This window comes from Maylandia zebra, linkage group LG20, assembly GCF_041146795.1.
Source record: "Maylandia zebra isolate NMK-2024a linkage group LG20, Mzebra_GT3a, whole genome shotgun sequence".
Classification (NCBI taxonomy): Eukaryota; Metazoa; Chordata; class Actinopteri; order Cichliformes; family Cichlidae; genus Maylandia; species Maylandia zebra.
The window spans coordinates 8,883,996-8,901,708 of NC_135186.1; the positions used below are offsets into that span (position 1 = coordinate 8,883,996).

A 17,713-nucleotide genomic window follows, 5' to 3' on the forward strand; every position below is an offset into this window, starting at 1 on the left:
TACTGTTCATGACTGAGGCAACAGTAAAACCTGACTATTTTATATTTAGAGTGAATATGTATCTCAATTTTAAAGAATAATAGACCTAAATGACTTAAGGGTCTATCTAACTTAAGAGAAACCTATTATTTGAAGTGCTTCAGGCATTTTAACGCAATTAAAAACTCACTTCGAATACTTCTATCCCTAACTTCAAGTCTCACTTTAGATTACACATGCATAAAATTGAAGATTAACATGCAAAACTGAGTTACTTCGAGACAAATATACTGCAGCACCTCTTCCAAGTGTATCTTCTTCAAATCTGTTGTAAGATTTAGATGCCCTCAGTTGCCTGTATGTATGTGTGAGTCTCTGCGTGTGAATAACAAATAAAGAGGGCAAGTACTGCATCGGTCACCGCTGATATAAACAAAGTAGGAAGAGTATGATTTAGAACATGTTTCTTTTTATTTACAAATTTCAAAAAACAAAAAAAATGATGTAATCCAAAGTCATACACATTGTCCACACAACAAGCTTTGACTGGAGCCAATCCTCAAAGACAGCAGATTTAATCTTCACCTCGGCTAAAATGGAATTCAGACAGTCGGCTCTGCTTGCCCGACCACCTTGATTTGTATAAATAAATATGTAAATTCAAGTAGAAAGCTGTGAAACTAAAGAGCAGTCAGTCTGCGCAGCAAACGCTGAGCTGACAACCAAACAGTTCAACACTGAGGAAAACTTGCTGTTTTGCCATCACAGGGGTGATGACACGCCTGGACAATTCTGGTGATATGGTAATACAGCACAGAAAAGGGGAGAAGCACTTGATATTGTTTTTTTTTTATTGTTGTTGTTTTGCTTTGTTTTTCCAGATGATAAGTGGGCTGGGCTGCCTCGGTTTCTGACCCATTACTTGTGATTGAGCTAGCATGCACATAAATGGCTCATTTAGCTCAGATTCAATACTAAAATTTGCATCTATATTATCTGAGCGCAGATAAATAGGAAATGATTTCAACACTGTGCAGTCGTTGAATATCCCTGGTGACAGTTTTTTGGTTTTTCATATTAAACGGCTGATCAGTTATTAGATATGATTTTAACTCTATGCTATCCTGGATAGTAATGTGCTTAATAACACATTGGTTGGTCCACATCAAAGTTCTGCACAGTTTCACATGTGTTGGGTCAGACTGGCTTATCATTAGTTCTTAAAAAACAAAAACTGTAGTAACAATACTAATATGACTGTAAAAATCTTACAAACAAGATAGTGATGAAACAAATGAAACCAAAAAGACATTGTAAAAAAATAAAAATACAAATGAATAAATATACACCGTCATAAATAAATAAATTTGGTAAATTCAAACATTGTAGAGAGCAAAAATGAAACACAAGTAAACTTACAGTTTCAGTATGGAGAACAAACACATGGAAGAGGGAGAAAAGGACAGGTAATGCTGAGTCTTAACTTGACGTTGTTTTATCTTTAACAAAAGAGCTAGTGGTTTTTAAAGCTCTTCCTGCAGCTGTTTAGGCCGAGGGGGGTCAGCTGGAACAGCAGATTGATGGTTTACATCTAGAACCGGACTGATATGGGATTTTTAGAACCGATGCCGATATTGGTACCGATATTGTTTACTGATACATCGGATTTGAGGATTTAAAAATCTCATATATCAGCCGATATTTTTTTCCTTTCACGCACAGAAAACAAACAGATTTCCCTAAGATTTTTTATTTATAGCTATTTATGAGTCTTGACCAACATCCAACCCTGCAGTTTAAAAATAACATTGTTTTATTGTCACAAGTAGCGGATTGCTCTTTTTTGCTCTACCCAACAATCATCTGATCTGCTAGTAGTTCCAAACACGTGTTAGCTGCGAGTGCAGACTGTCCTCTGGTGGATGCAACCCCCACCCCAAAATCTCTTATTTGAATTTTCCATTCACCATCTATTATAAATGCCAAAACTGAAATATTGGCAAAAAATTAATATCGGCTGATATACACAATATATAGGTCGGACTCCATTTATAGCAAATTTAAAGGGGAAATTGGTCACACTATGAAGATTTTCTAGCTTCCACCCAGTCAAACACAGATTTGTATCTTTTTACAGTGTAAAAATGGATATGTACTTCTCAACTGTAGCTGTGAGCATGCTGTAGAGAGAGTGTGTTTCTGCAAAGGATTGTTTTTATTTTTTATCTGCTCTGCATTATTTGGTCTCTTAAGACACAATCCTCTTTGATGGAGGTTTCAGATGTGCCATTTCCTTCTTTTTCCTTTTGGCAAAGCTACATCATCTCTCCCTAAAAGAAAGGTTTGGTTTCACATTGACCTCTGTTCACGAACCGAGATGAAACAGAGAAAGAAAAAGGAAAAACAGCAGAGCAGAGGTGAAATCTCTCTCAAAACATGTTACCAAACCGAGTAACATGAATCTAAATTTTTTCTTTTCTTTTTTAATGATTCCTTTTGCAACCCTTAAAAACACAACAAGCAGTTACAAACACAGTAATAACACGAGCGTTCCTCTGGGGTTGTACAAATACATATATAGGCTTGAGTGAGTGTTTTGCATCGTTTTTCACTAGGCTACAGTAAGACTGTGGGTGAGATTCAGAGAGCCATGGCGACTGTCTGTCTCTCTTTACCTCGCCTCTCTCACAGTTAACATTCAGAAAGATGGAGGCAAAAAGGCATTTTCTGTTGGTTGTTTCTCCGCTACAAGGAGGACACCTCACTGGGACACAGTTTATTTTTTTCCTCATTTTCACCTGGCTGTTGTTTTTTTTAGGCAATCAGAGATTACATAAATAGAAAAAACACGCACAAAAAGAAGAAAAACAAATCTTCCCACATCTGATGCCTAAAGAGAAGGAGTCTTTTCAAAAAGGCCCGGTGTAAAGGCATTTGATTAAGCGTACATTCTTTCATTAGTTTTTAAAGTTTCAGTGAATATCTTTAACCTCATCCTCAAAGCACAACTGTTTCTTCAGTATTTCAATATGATCTCACATCTGTTGTGTGTTCTTTCAAGAACAAAAATCCTACAATACACCTGTCCTGGCAGTGAGTTATTATTACGTTCTGTCAAAAACGCTCTCTAAAACTTCTGTGTGATCTTGTAACCGTTGCGTTTGCCGTTTTAAGAAGTGTTCAGTAGCAACAAGTGATGGACGATACCACTTCAGTTATGAAATAAACTGTGCTACCAGCTAATGTAATAGCAAAACCTGTTTCACAAGCAACTCCAGCTCCTCTTTTTAATTAGCGGAAAGCAAAAGTCTTGACACTTAGCAAAGCTGCAGAGCTAGTATCTCTAAAAGTCAACAGTATAACTAGTGGCCGCTTGTGGTCACTATAGGCCCATACTCAGCAGTACTCAGTCCAGTGATAAGCATCTTAATGCCGGCATTGGACAAAAAAAAAAAAAAAGAACAGTTTTTTTTGGAAGCTCAAAATCTTCAAACTTTTATTTTCTCCATCCCTTTGGAGGGTTTTTAAGCCTTTATCAGGATTCTTCTTCTGATATTCAGCATCACGATTATCTCTCTCTGTCCAGTCACTGTTAAATCCCCATTCAGACCATTTCTTCAAGGCAAGTAGAGATGTTCAGGAGAAACACTTCAGCAGGGCCTCAGATCTCAACACCTTAAATGTCTGTCATTTTTTCCTCATTTCATTTAATTTAATTTCATCTTGGCCTCTTGGAAACCTGCATCCTGGCAAATGGGCTGCCATTCTTTTATGGTGACTATTACAATTTCTGAAAGCATTCTCACAAAAGGACATCATTCTTTTGTCACTGTCCCCTCACCTCAATTACATCATCTTCATCTGAGCTGCTGATGCTGCTGACATTCCCGCTGTTCACCAGCACCGGGCCTCGCTGACCCTCGGACCGAGCTGAGGGGGAGAAGGAAGAAGGGGAAGATGAGGAGGAGCTGGATGCAGCAGTAGGAGGGTATTGGGACAAGAAACTGGCTCCAGCTGGGCCGGGAGTAGCAGCTGGGCCCGACACCCCTCCTGGGAGCATTGAGCTGGTGTAGAGGCTCGCCAGAGATGGACTATACGACAGAGGGAAGCCTGGTGGGAGCATCCCAGCCATGCCTGGCATGTTGGAGCTCAGCATGAATGGTGGCAAGGCTCCTGAAAGTGAACTGGCAGCTTTGACTGATGGAGAGGATGATGATGTTGAGGAGGAAGATGAGACGGTTGGAGCGGTGGTTGTCATCAGTGATGAGGAAGGAGAGGAAGTGGGAACAGTGCCGGCTCCGCCCATGTTCCACCCATGCCGATCTGGGTACATGTAACTGGCGTCACTCAGCTGAGTGTGGGGGGGCTGGAAGTAATGCGAGCCTGCCCCCATGAAAAGCGGATGCCCCAGTGAACCACCCAGCATGCCAGAGTTTAGACCCATAGGGGGGAGCCCATAGCCCCCAGTGAAGGGGAAGCCCTGCGAGGCCACAGGGGCTGAGGAGTGCTTGCCGGCAGAAGGCTGCTTACTGGCCCGCTCATCCAAGGATGGGGTGGAGGCTTTGCGCTTGGAGCCCGTTCTCAGATCTTGGGCGGCAGTGGCATCCATGTTGGGCTGAATGACATTAGTCACAGAGGCATCATGGTGGCTCAGATTTCCACTTAATAACCCACTCCCACCGCTGCCATTGGTCTGAACCAGTTTGGTTGAGGGCAGGCTGCTCACGCTGCTCTCTGGCAGATGAACAGCAGAGCCTGCTGACCCACCAGCTCCTGCGCCGCCCGTATAGCGCTGCAACTCATTAATGATCTCCGGGCTGTCGGGGGAAAGAGGGCGGGGCACAGTCTTGGGTGACAGGCAACCGTTACTGACATGGGTGGGAACCTCTGGAGGGGGTGCTTGCAAATCTGAGGGGAAAAGAATTGGATTTAAGCTTTACAAGAATTCAAGCCTCAGTTTACTGAAAGAATACAATAAAGTCATTAATATCAGTGTGCTACATCTCTGACATGGTACGTAAATACAGTAACTAGGGTTACATGCTTTCAGAGGTGTTATTGTAAGGGAATCATCCTACCTTTGGGTGGTGCTGTTGAACTCTCCTCCACCGACTTGGCCTTATTAGCTGCTCTGATGGCAAAGATTCGGCCATCAGATGTCCTGATGTAAGTCCCTATGAAAGCCACAGGTAAACAAAACCGTTATTAGAATTAAATGAAAACATTTCATTATGACATCTTTTTACCCGACTAACTCGACAAATACCAAAAGTTTTTTTTAAATAATCTCTTCAATAATAACAAAAAACAAACAAAAAACAGCTGGAACAAGGACACGTTCACACAATTATCTGCATTTTGTGACCACCGCACAAAAGAAATGACATGTATAACAAAGCGGTATTGTACCTTTAGTGCCCCTGATGACATGGATACTCTCTCCAGCGGTGATCCTGGCCTGGACATCTGTGGAGTTGTTGGTGCCTGGAATCACTATGTCTATAAAGAGATAAAGAAAGACAATCAGAGTTTAAGGCCATAAAGAAATAGTAATCTTTAGTACTGACAGAAAGAATAGGGATAAAATGGAGTGCATGGAGAATCTGCTTACCAGTGGTGGTGACAATTTTCTGTACAAACACGCCAGCTTTCTGCAGGCAGTTGACAGGGAAGCCTCCGAGGCTGCATTTAGAAGAGTCATTGCCTGGGGCAGAGCTTGCAGATGCCTGGCGGGGCATCATAGAGACTGGAGTTGACTGGACTGGCCTGACACTGGCCACTGGCTTCTCTTCAGTGCTAGTGGGAGGACGCCTGAATAGACAGAGATTTTCTGTTTTTTACTCTTGATTTATGACTTGTCTTTATTTTTTTGAAGGAGGGTTTACTTGATAAATGCTCAACCTTTTAAAATGATTATGAGACAAGTGATACGAACTGGATTTACGGTAGCTTGTTAGCATACATACTGGGATTGTAGATGTCAATTACTAACCAGTTTCTCTGGCTAAAGGCAGGGATGTTGGTAAGGCTCTGATCACTGGCAGGGTAATAGTGAGCGTAGGAAGGGCGGGTGTATGGCACCGAGGCCCTCTTTTCAGCCTCGTAGCCCTTCTTTGCTGCTTTCTTCTCTGCATTGCTCAGCTTCAGCTCCCTGCGGTCTATCAGCAAGGACTCGTGGGGGAATGGTTGCTAGAAAGGAGGAGGTTGAAAGCTGATCAGTGTTCTGCTCCAAGTTTGCACGATTACCTCACTTATGATGACCTCATCCTATACATTTATATTTTTTCCAGCTTATACCAATTCAATTTAATAAAATTCATGAGAACGCCAATTGGAAGATTCTCTGCTTTTTAAAGCGAGCCACAAAAAGGGGTGTAATTATGTGATGACTCATCACGTCTTAATCTCCAGAACCTCACAAGCTGTTTAAAATAGTGTTATAAATGTAAAACAAAGCTTCACTGTAACTCCTTGGCATACTTCCCATAGTTCCAAAAATGGATTTTAGTTGGCAACTATGGACACACTTGGACATGTCATCCTGCTGTAATGACAGCTAGGGGCTTATTCAATTAGCAGAGAACTCTAAAACATAAACAAGCTTACTTAAGGAGACTTCTGTCTGTAGAAAACAAGTTTTTATCTTCATCAAATCGTAGTGAACAATGGAAAAAATACACAATGGAGTGCAGGAGCGTCTATGCTCTATTTGTAATCGCCTCTAGAGGGCGTATGGGGACAATATGTTTCCTCATACCTTTGTAATCAGGTGGGGATTGAGGTGCAGGGCCTTCTTGAGGATGCTCTCCATTCTGTTGTTGGGCTGCAGATGGATGCTAGATGAGTCTGGTTCCTCCTCCACAAAATGAAGAAGAGACTCAACTTCTCTCCTGGTGAAGGTCAGCACAGGGTTCAGGTCATCCACAACGCGGTCTGATTGACAGAAAGGAAAAAAAAAGCAGAAGAACTAAGACATTGAGGTAAAATTGTTTGGAAAAAGATTCATCTAAGGAAAAAAAATGTAGACAGAAATGGCTACATTTGAATGGCCTCGATGTATTCGTCTCACCAGACAAAGCTTACAGCAAACACTTGAGACACTTCAGTGTCAGACGAGAGCCTCTTGGCAGAAGAGCTCTGACTTTACCTCAGAGCTTATTATTTAGTTTTAGGGGTTCTGCTCGCACAGAGGAACCTACACTTGGGGTTTTCAGTGAATTTCAACACTGACAGATGTTTGAAGGGAGTGAAATTTCCATGAAGTGAGGATGATGGAGGTTGAATACAATCTCCACGTCTTATAATTTTTCCTTATTTTTTCCCTTTCCTCCTCCTTTTTTTAAAATTTGAGTTATTTCTGGTTAAAAATACAGGAAAATGTCTGTGACAAATGCTCCTGTATGCAATGCATTTTTAAGTAACTAAAACGTTACCACGCACATATTTTAGGAGAGGTTATTTGACTGCAGCTCCGTTGGAACTCTCTGCAGCGCTTTTTCACATGTTTCCGACTCACCAGACATGCCCTGTTTGGAGATCTGGCGGTCGTAGATCTTCTTCTCCAGCGTAAAGTCGCACACCAGCCTGTAGATGTGGCACGGCTTCCTCTGCCCATAGCGGTAGACACGGCACACGGCCTGGGCGTCGTGGCACGGGTTCCAGGAGGCGTCAAAAACCACCACGCGGTTTGCCCCGATCAGGTTCACACCTAGACAACCAGCCCTGGCAGGAACAGACGGGACAGCAGTAAGCTGATTACTCCTTTTAAGATTTATGACCTATAATATTGATATAATTAGTGTGGAGAGCGTGTTACCTGGTTGACAGCAGAAAAACCCATGCGGAGGTGTTGGAGGGGTCATTGAACTGGTTTATCAGTCGCTCTCTCTCTGAGGCAGTTGTGCTTCCATCCAGTCCTTCAAAATATCACACGGCAACTCATATCTAAGAGGTTCTCATGTTCTTTAAGTTTTATATTCTTGTAGCTCTTCTCTTCCTGTTTTTCTCTGAATTTATACCGCTTGCTTGCTTGTTTCACAGTACAGTGAAACTTTACCCTTCAATATTTGAATCCCCATATGCTATTATATGGACTGTACAGATAAAGTACCATGTATATAGAGACAAGTTACAGCTGAGGATTCATATTATTAGAGCTCAACTAACCAGTTAAAATAAAACATTAACTGTAATTTGATCTTGGATGACAGATCTTTATAAATATCTGTGGATCATTCTTATCAATTACGACACATGAACCCCACAAATAGAACAGCTGTAAATGAAAACACTGGCTTGCAGAAAAATGATAAATCAACATATAGGTATTATTTAAAGAAATCGAAAACACCAGCAGGTGGCAGCACTCATGGCAAGTCAATGAGAGTGGCAGCACCCAAAGCATTGCAGTCAGTTCCCCCAAAGAGAACAGACTCATCAGTTCAGCATAATTAGCGGCTCGGTTTAGCATATTACATAGAGCGCTGTTTCGCACCTCCGAAACCTCATGATTACTTACGATAGTAGTTGAGGTTGCGGACCCAGTTTTGATTGGGTCTGTCTCTGCTGGGCACATTGGGTGATGGAGGCACTGGTCTCTTAGCCAAAAAATCCTCGATCACGGTCAGCGTGGACAAACTCTGACTGCAAGAAGGCAGACGGACGGACGGGGGGATAAGAAATCTGATCCATGAGGTGCACGAGTGTAAGTAATGGAATGCAAAATTGTTGAAAAGTAAAGATTTTTATTACTTTTTCTTTCGAATCAAAAATCTGCATCCTAGCACTTTTTACATCTTTTACCTGAAGACGAGGAGTTTGTCTCCCTTTCTGACACTCTCCTCTATCAGGTGGAACAGCAGAACCATCTTTGCAGAGTTCTCCAGGATGCCAGGCTTGTAGTCAGTCATGATGTCCTTTGCCTGTCCGCGTGAGAAGACAGACTGTAAAAACTGCTTGCAGACCAGCTTCAGAGGTTTTTCCTATATAAGCAGTTTCACTGATTTTGAAAAAGTGAGGTTACAGATGGGAACTATGGGCCAGTTTTCTCACATCTGAACACAGCATGGACTATTTAAAATTTCAGTACCAACATTTGTTAACTTTGATTGGATCGCACTTTTCTAATAGTCTTCCAACGTACCCATTCATATGTGATGACCTGATTGGCTTTCTCCTGCAGCTGGTTAAGGCTCAGGCCACCGACGGGGTTAGAGTTGTCCAGGTTCTTGGGCTTTTGATTGGTTGGTGCCGGACATCGTCCTGTAGAGGTGATGTCATCAAGGTCTAAATCCTGGTCGCTTGCCAGGTTTTCCTTCTGCAGAGCCTCGTACAGGACATCTGGATGGTTCCAAATCTGAAGAATAACGCAAATTTATATTTAAAAAAACTATATATAAATGTCATTATCGTCACCAGTGAAACAAAGTTTCTGAAGAGATCCAGACACACGCTCGCACTCCTCACCTTGCAGCAGACGCAAAACGCTTTGAGCGGGTTGAGGCTGAGCCAGCCCGTGTTTCCTGCCTCTCTGAAGCGGTTCATGAACTCTGTGTAGAGGGCCCTCTGCAGGGGAGACAGACGCACCAGAATCACATGCTCCTCCTTAGAAGGCAGCTGGTCCTTCAGGACATCGTGGCCTCGTCTGGATTAAAGACAAATTACAATCAATATTCGCAAAAACCTCACTGAGCTTTTCTTTTATGGACAATGACAGTGACCCTTACCTCTGTACAAAGCCCTCCAGCAGGCTGTGCAGGACGTGGCTCCTGTACCTCATCAGCTGGATGTCCTGAGATGTGCTGTCCACACACTGGCCGTTCAGAATGGGACGCTCGAACATGTTGCTGAACTCCTGCCGCGTACCTGAAATGTGCACAGGGTGTAAAAGCTGCAGTGTTGACATTAACTGCTAATGCTCGTCTGCTGAAACGAGGCACAGGTTGCTCCGTACCTAGAAAATCGGGCCGGACAAAGTCGACCATGCACCAGTATTCAATCAGGTTGTTCTGGAGCGGGTAACCGGTGAGGACCACACGGCGTCTGGTTCGGATGTTCTTTAGAGCCTGCGACGTGCTGGCGTGGCAGTTCTTGATGCGATGTCCTTCGTCGCAGATTACCACGTCTGGACCGGGCCGAGCCAAAGCTTTCTCGATACCTACAGAGAACAAGTGAGGATATTTTTAATCTAATTTGCAATTCTGATTGTTCTTGCGCTGTAATCTGAAACTTCTAGTCTTTGCATTTCTCCCATTTTTACTTCACGTCCTGTCCTTCCTGTCCTGCAACCTCTATCATCATCCCCAGTCTCTCCAACCTTTAAGTAGCTCCTGCTGCCTGTCCTCTTCATCCAAGTCGATGACGACAGGTCCCGCTGCTTTCTTGCTCTTCTTTTTCCTTCCAGCCACGAAGCTCTTCTTCAGTGACAAAAGGCGATACATCTCGTAGCCCATCAGCAGCACGCCCCCGTCCCGAGCCCAGTCCTCCACCACCTTTGCCCTGGCTGTAGTATTCCTGGATATCACCAGAAGATATCAGGTTGGTTACTGCTTGTGTTTCTCAAAGGTAAGACAATGAAATATATTTTTGCCTGGCAGCAATCCACAAAGTAAAAGTGTTTTCCTAAAAAGATAACATTCATTACAGTTCAATAAAAAAAAGAAGAAAAAAAAGAGAAAGAAAGCTGGAGGCATGTTTTCCTTTGAGTGATGAGCTTAAATGTGATTCGAAGCACCTTTAAGTGAAACCTATGAAAAAGTGTGAGATGTATGACTAAAGGCGAAGAAAATGAGTCAAAGAAGGGAGGAAATCCTGTAATAATATCCGATTATCTTATATTAAATAAATATTTTCAGACATTCACATACGCGTGAGAATCAGAAAATCTTTTCCAGCAGAAATCCAGCAGCTGTTGGGAGGGAAGATACTAGAGAGACGGGAGAAAGGACGGGCCAGACGGGGATTAAGCTCACAGGCCGACCAGAGGGTCAGCTTAGTCTTTTTGGTTTTTTTAAAGGCAGATAAATGAAACACTTCCTGACTGCTTTGACTCTGCTGTCTGTGTGAGGAGGAGAGAACCTGCAGGATTTTTATTGTTTTTGGTTCTTCCTCGATGATTACATAACATTTAATCAATTTGAATTCTGTCTAGTGTGATAGAGCAAAACAACAAAGACGTGGTTGTTTTTAAGCGCCCAATCTTAAAAAGGATTAGGTTAAAAAAAAAAGAAAAAGAAGTGTGTTTGTTACTCACTTGTGTTCATCGTTGAGAATGTGAACCTTAAAGGTACGTGGTGTCACCACTGCAGGATCAGGATCTGGAGGTAAAGCCTCAGGGGGCGGGACCCAGGTGTTGAACTCTGACAGCCAGTTCTGCAGCGTGTTCACCTGGAACAACAAAAAATATATACATTTTAAAAAATCACCAAACCCTCTTATAGCTTATCATCTAATTTCTATAAGAATTCTGTTCACGTCATAAGAGTGACAGCTCAGAAACCTCACTCCAAACAAAGGCAACAAGCGTGTTGCCTTCCAGCTTCACAAGTCCAGCAAATGTGTTCCGTTTTTTGTGTTTCATTTTCCCTTTTGATGCAAAATCATTTTAAGATAATAGAACTCAAGGATAAATACGATCAATAATTCATGCAAGCGTGAGCTGCAGAACATCTTAACATTATTTATTAACATGCCCTTTTCTCTGAGTTTCTCTTCACATCAACTTTTACACACACTTTCTTTCTATCGATCGAAAGCTCGCAGGCAAAACGTGTCCCTGCACTTATTCTATTATTCATCTATTCACTTATATCTTTTGATTTAATCCACTTAGATTTTTCTCTTCTTCCATATATCTGAGCATTTATTGATTCCTTCTCCGTTCTACTACACCAAGATCAAACCCGCGGGTTCTTACAGGTACGATGGCGAGCACGGTGTGAGCCTGGGTGCGTCTGAAGAGGACGTCGATGAAGGAGATGACCTGCAGCGTTTTTCCCAGGCCCATGCTGTGTGCCAGGATACAGCCGAATCCACTGCTGCTGCTGAAGCGCTCCACCGACTCCACCAGGTTATCGTACAGAAAACGGATTCCCCCAATCTGAGAAGGAGGAAGAGGCAGCATAAGAAAAGCAGAGAGAGTGAAACTCCGGGGTCAGGATTTATGGGGCTTTACAAAATTGACATTAAAGGACTTTTTAAACACAATGAATAAATTCTCCTTTTTTTGGATTTTTCAAAAAGTTACACTAGGTGCTGCTACATTAGTACCTGATGAGGTTTCACTGCTCTGGCCAGCTGAGGCGACAGGAAGATGTCTTCCTCTGTAGTCGGATGGTTCAGGTTGACCAGCACCCTCCCCTGGGCGTCCGGCTGGTTGAGGGTATCGTTGATGTGGGCGTCGCTCGGCTCGCTTTCTTCTTCCTCAGCTGTAGACTCGCTAACGTGGACGATGGAGTCGTCCTCGCCAGAGCTCAGATCTATGACGTCTGCGCAGGCCGGAGAGAGTACACAAACACTTGCATATAAAAAATTTTCATCATTTTTTTGGGGGTGGAGGAGAAATTGCAAACTGGAGAAGTTATTAATTATGTAAAATTGGTAATTCTACTAGGTTAAATGATAAACACTTTAAGAATCGGTGCATTTCATGCTGTTTTCGTGGTGAGCAGGGCTGTTTCGCTTTTGAGACACACAGAATGAGAGACTGTGAATAAACAGGCCCAGCGGCCCAAGTGCCAAAGATTGAGAAATCTTGCAGCAGCTATTCCAATGAAAACAAGCCCTCCTTCTTTTTAATGGCCTTCATACATTCATGTCAAGTAACAGGGGTCACTGGTCGCATCTTGTATGACGCTGCTTCAAACGCGAAGGTTATGTGCGTGCGCGTTTGGAAATGGAACGACCGAAATCCATATCTGATAAAAAAAGGAATTCAACGTCAGCGGTATCAAGTGGTTAAAGTTACACAAGCTGGCAGCCTGTGAGGGCACAACGGGAAGAGGTGGTGTGTGTCAGTATGTTAGTGTGTGTGCGCGCGCGCGAGAGAGAGAGAGAGGGAGAGAGAGCTTATATAACTGCAGTGAATGGCTGGTTATACAAGTAGGATTAGAGTGGAGGGGGAGACTGGTTATGCAACCCAAACTAGAAATGTCACTGTGCCACTGTGGTGAAAGTGTGTGTGTTTGTTATGTGAGTGTGTTCTGGCTCATAACCAGGATTAGCCGGCTTTATTGCTCCACAGACCCACTCTGATCTGCCCCCACACACACACACAGACCCACACTTTCCCCTTTCATCTCCCTTCCCCTCTCCCCCTTACATTTGCCTTTTTTCCTCTTTGCTTTTGTCTTTCTCAGCTTTCACATCTACATATTAACCGTCTCTGTTTATCACGGCCATCTCTCTCACCCTCCCATCCTCATTTGTTTGTGTTGCAGGTATGTGTGTCTACGGTTTGCCTTCATCTTCTGGCCCCGACACTGAAATATATGTGTTTATACCAAACTGTGTGCGTGTGTGTTTATCCTTGAGTGGCTTTCTGAATGTTTGTGACTGTGTGAGGGTGTGAGAGAGTGCGCACTTGGGCAATAAGGGAACAGTACATGATGTACTCTCTGAAGGTTCTAAATATTCTGATGCACATGGCAGCTAATCTACGAAAACACCCTGCAATTTATAACTCACACACGCACACACAGACACACAACCTTTACAGGAAGCAGGGAGAATTTTGACCTCAGTTTAAATTGGTGCTGTAAGACTTTTAGTAATTAAGTTTAAATGTTTTTACAAAATCCTCCCTTGAAGGATTCTTTTCTTTTCTTTTCTTTTTTTTAATCACAAGTAAAGTAATCAGCAAGTTTTCATTTGAAATAATGGGACGCTTCCTTTCCAGCGGCTCTACTGAGGCAGCTGCGAGAGCGAAACTAGAGCTGCAGTCACAAAACAGAACCCATACGACTTCCTGTAGTTTACAGACGTGATGTTGAACATAAATGCTGATTTCTGTTCATCTCTGCAGATGAATGGACACCTAAATATGTGCTGACTTGTGGTTTTTGGAGTAAAAACCTCATTCGATATTCAAGTTCAGGCTGTCTTTCAAATCTTCCTTTTTTTTTTCTTCTGGAAATTCAATCTGTCGGGTCTTTTACTGCGTCAGCTTTCCAGACCCCTGGGCTCAGAAAGCATTTTGAAACAGAGTGTGTAATTTAATAAACGCATGCCTGTCATGAGGCTATTGAGGCTGGTTTGCTTAATCTTTAAAAGGCTGATGAGATGTGAGGTATTTCCTTTTGATGGGTCAGTGTGCCCCCCCCCCCCCCCCCCCCCCCCCCCCCCACACACACACACACACACCCCCCTCTTTACGGTCAAGCTTGAACTTTAACATTATGTTGTGTAAAGAAAAAGAGAAGGTGCACACTGTGGATCTACTGTTTCTCAACACCGACTGTAGTAAAATGTTTTATGACTTTATGATTTTGCATTGTGCAGCCTTCAGTACCTTCAGTACCAAGAAATCCAACAGTAGGACAGACACTGTGATGTAACTGCTACATGTTTGAGTAGAACAGATGAGTCACTTTTACATAAGTCATGACAGCAATTGTGCAACGCCTGATAGCATAAACGGACAATACTTCATTCTGCACTAATAAGGCAAACCAATTAAATAACCCAAAGAGGAAGTCTGCAGCCTGCCACAGCTGAAACTGAGAGCCTGGAGAAGCTGCCAGTCCTTAAAGTGAGATTGATCCTGGAAGTTTTAAAGACCTAACATGGTTTTGAGCTTATAACCAGATGGCTTAAACTTAAAATCCAAGTTTCTGCAAGTTGAATCTGCCCTCAAACCTCTGTTAAACGTGATGAGGAATGAATGGGAAAAGAAATACACTAAAATCCTGAATGTCCCGAAAAACGAAAAGTTGCTGCACACTGTGGTGTTTGGGCTTTGTAACAATAAGGATTCTGCTTTTTAAAGGTTTTGTCCAGTTAGGCGACCGTCCCCTCTACGATTATTCCATGATACATGTAAAATACACCCTGAGATTACAAGAAAAGGGTCAGTACTCCAAGTCTTTGTCCACAAAATGCAAACTGTGTTTAGTTTTTTTTTTAAAAATATACCTCACATTTTTTTTAAACACAAGCATTTTTGAATACTTCTTCTAAAGACTGAAAAGGAAATATGCTGACTGAAAGAAACCTCAAGTATTCCCTTGAAATGTAAAACAACAACAGCGTGCAATAACACAGCTAAGTAACGACTCTTCAGTCATAAAACGCACAAAAAAGGGGCGTTGGAACCAGACAAACATCTTGTTTCTGTTAGTTTTTTTCTGTCTGCTTTGAGAAACATCTGATTTCAAGTGATGTCCTTTGACAATAAGAATAAAAGCTCTTGTTCAAACTGAACTGAGCTGCTGGTTTAAGTTGGTCTAAAACACTTGGCATTACTTTTTTTTTTTTTTTGCCTTCCTCTGTCTGTGTCTCTTACCTGTTTTGTGTGTGTGTTGTGGGCTAACAGAGGCAGGTATGTTAGCCTTGCTGTCGTCTTCACTGATGCCCGTGCTGCCCGAGTCCACACAGATCACCTCCCGTCTGCTCGAGTTCACTTCTTGCTGAGATGCTGCTGACGTTGCCGATGACGACGCATGCGTTGTCACATCGCCTGGAGAAAAGGTTACGTAGGTGACGTTAGTATTGGAAGAAGATTTGGGGACAAATGAGGGATGAAAAGAGAAAAAAAACAGCTGTGAGATGATCAAAAAGAAAGCAAAATCGAGTCGTTTTTTCTGAACCTGGATACAAACTTGAAATTGCAGTTTGTTGTACAGTTTAGACAGTTACTGTCTGATGGAGCAGCGAGTTTGCATGTTTGTGCACACACTCTCACCAGTTGTGTATTCGGGCAGCAGCGGTATGGGGAAATCCTGTTGTCCTTGCTGCTCCAGACGGCGCCTTCTCTCCAGCTCCTCCTGCTGGGCCGCTTTGGTCACTGCCTCCAACTGATGCTCCTTCAGTAACTTCCTGCGCAAACACAGCAACAAATCGGTTTGCTTTTATTCTAGTTTTAGAATTTCACAAACTGTAACCATACAGTTTGCACTGTGCACGTGTTCGATTGCTGATGAATCATTCTTCTCACACTGGAATACTCGCAGGGGCTTAATTATGATAGTCACATCATTACTTTCTTTAAAGCTACATTAGTCAGCGTTTAATAATAAATTGGAACCAAGAGAGTTGCGCACTGTGAAATGTGTGACTCAGCGAAAAAGCCACAAAGAATTATCAAAGACTTTTTAAATGCTTTGTTTTGCTTTGGAGGAAAAATTACTGCCATTACTGCTAGGCTCATTCGAAGAACCCCACTTGTTTTGTGTCCTCATGTTGAAGGACAACCTGATTTACACTACCTGCTAGAACAACATGGGAAAGTTAGCTTGATTTCTTCAGTCTGTTCTTTTTCTAGGATGGAATGATTGGACAGCATACATAATGTGGCCGTCTTTATTAAATTAGTTAAATGTCCCTCGACCAGACCCTTTTGGTAGCTTTCAGCAAGTATGACAAGAATACTTCTGGCTTAATATTTGAGCACTCTTGGTAGATTTAAAATGCGTTAATTTAAATTGGTTTCCTGGAACAGACCCAGCTTTTATGTGTAGTCCACAAATTTTCAATAGGGAATGCCATTCTAATGTAATGACTGATTACATTACAGTCAGTCATTAAACAGACCAAAACCAGGTTTGATTTGTGTTTGGGATCATTGTCAAGTTGTAAAACCCAACTGTATCCAAGTTTCAACCATTTAGCGGTTGATCTGCTTCCACTATGTGCAACGTACCAGTACCACTGGCAGTAAAACAGCTCCAGAGCATGATGGTACCGCCACCATGCATGACAGCTGGGACAGAGTTCTCAGGTTTGACCTTTACTCTTGTCATTTTGGCCAAACCGGTCCTTTTTTGTCCGATCTGACCACAAAACCTCTCCCTGGAAGAGAAAAAAATTTCACCACAACTCTGACTGATTAGGCTAGTAGGTAGATACCTGACTTCTGCTGTACTGCTAGCACACTAAATGCATTAAGTGTTTGCTGATGTTGTTTCTGGATCCTATATTTCCACAGTGGGTAAAACGCTTACTGGAATATGGGACGATGAAATGAACATTGTGTCTCCGGGCTAATTCTTTTCTAAGATGTCAAAAGAATTGAAGATATTTAGAGAACTCAGTGCAGTGTTCACATTTACACAAACGGGTTTCAGTTTTGCTATAGCCTTCAACTAATGTTGGGAAAAATAATTTGCAGTGCCTCAATAATGCTATGCTTTTTATTAATAATAAGCGTTATAAAGTTATTTACACTATATTTACACTAACTAAATTGTAAAGCTGAATAATTTAATTATTCAAAAAAGAAATATTGAACAAACAAATCATTGTTGAAAAAAAATGGACAACTTTGAACTGGCAAATAAAACAAAAAGTCCTACACCTCTTACACAAATAGTTAAATATGTCATCTGTATGCAATGGCAGGGAATAAACCCAGAACTTCTATCCATGACACATGTTTGATATTATATTAAACTGGCTGTTATGTAAAGGCAACAGCATATTTGGGGTTGAGCTATACCATGTTTATTTGCAGCCTGGAGTAATACAGCTGCAGACTGAGCATATGTATCATCAGTGATAGATTTCAATAGTAACTGGAAGA

General features: G+C 42.2%; 1 protein-coding gene across 3 annotated transcripts in view; it reads right to left on the reverse strand.

The window, feature by feature from the left end:
- Positions 1-428: 428 nt before the first annotated feature.
- LOC101465377 (helicase ARIP4) overlaps positions 429-17,713 on the reverse strand; it is an 83,102-nt gene continuing 65,817 nt past the window's right edge. For all 3 annotated transcript variants that reach the window (XM_023152273.2, XM_012919890.5, XM_012919889.4), the window contains 20 exons: positions 15,878-16,011; positions 15,479-15,652; positions 12,247-12,464; positions 11,894-12,076; positions 11,231-11,364; positions 10,295-10,491; positions 9,932-10,135; positions 9,705-9,843; positions 9,445-9,622; positions 9,122-9,334; positions 8,782-8,900; positions 8,498-8,622; positions 7,796-7,895; positions 7,496-7,701; positions 6,737-6,912; positions 5,972-6,168; positions 5,591-5,790; positions 5,389-5,478; positions 5,058-5,153; positions 429-4,887 (listed from right to left, as the gene is read on the reverse strand). In XM_023152273.2, the coding sequence (XP_023008041.1) occupies positions 3,806-4,887; positions 5,058-5,153; positions 5,389-5,478; positions 5,591-5,790; positions 5,972-6,168; positions 6,737-6,912; positions 7,496-7,701; positions 7,796-7,895; positions 8,498-8,622; positions 8,782-8,900; positions 9,122-9,334; positions 9,445-9,622; positions 9,705-9,843; positions 9,932-10,135; positions 10,295-10,491; positions 11,231-11,364; positions 11,894-12,076; positions 12,247-12,464; positions 15,479-15,652; positions 15,878-16,011 (4,165 nt within the window). In that variant the 3' untranslated portion in view covers positions 429-3,805. The remainder of the gene's footprint in view (positions 4,888-5,057; positions 5,154-5,388; positions 5,479-5,590; positions 5,791-5,971; positions 6,169-6,736; positions 6,913-7,495; positions 7,702-7,795; positions 7,896-8,497; positions 8,623-8,781; positions 8,901-9,121; positions 9,335-9,444; positions 9,623-9,704; positions 9,844-9,931; positions 10,136-10,294; positions 10,492-11,230; positions 11,365-11,893; positions 12,077-12,246; positions 12,465-15,478; positions 15,653-15,877; positions 16,012-17,713) is intronic.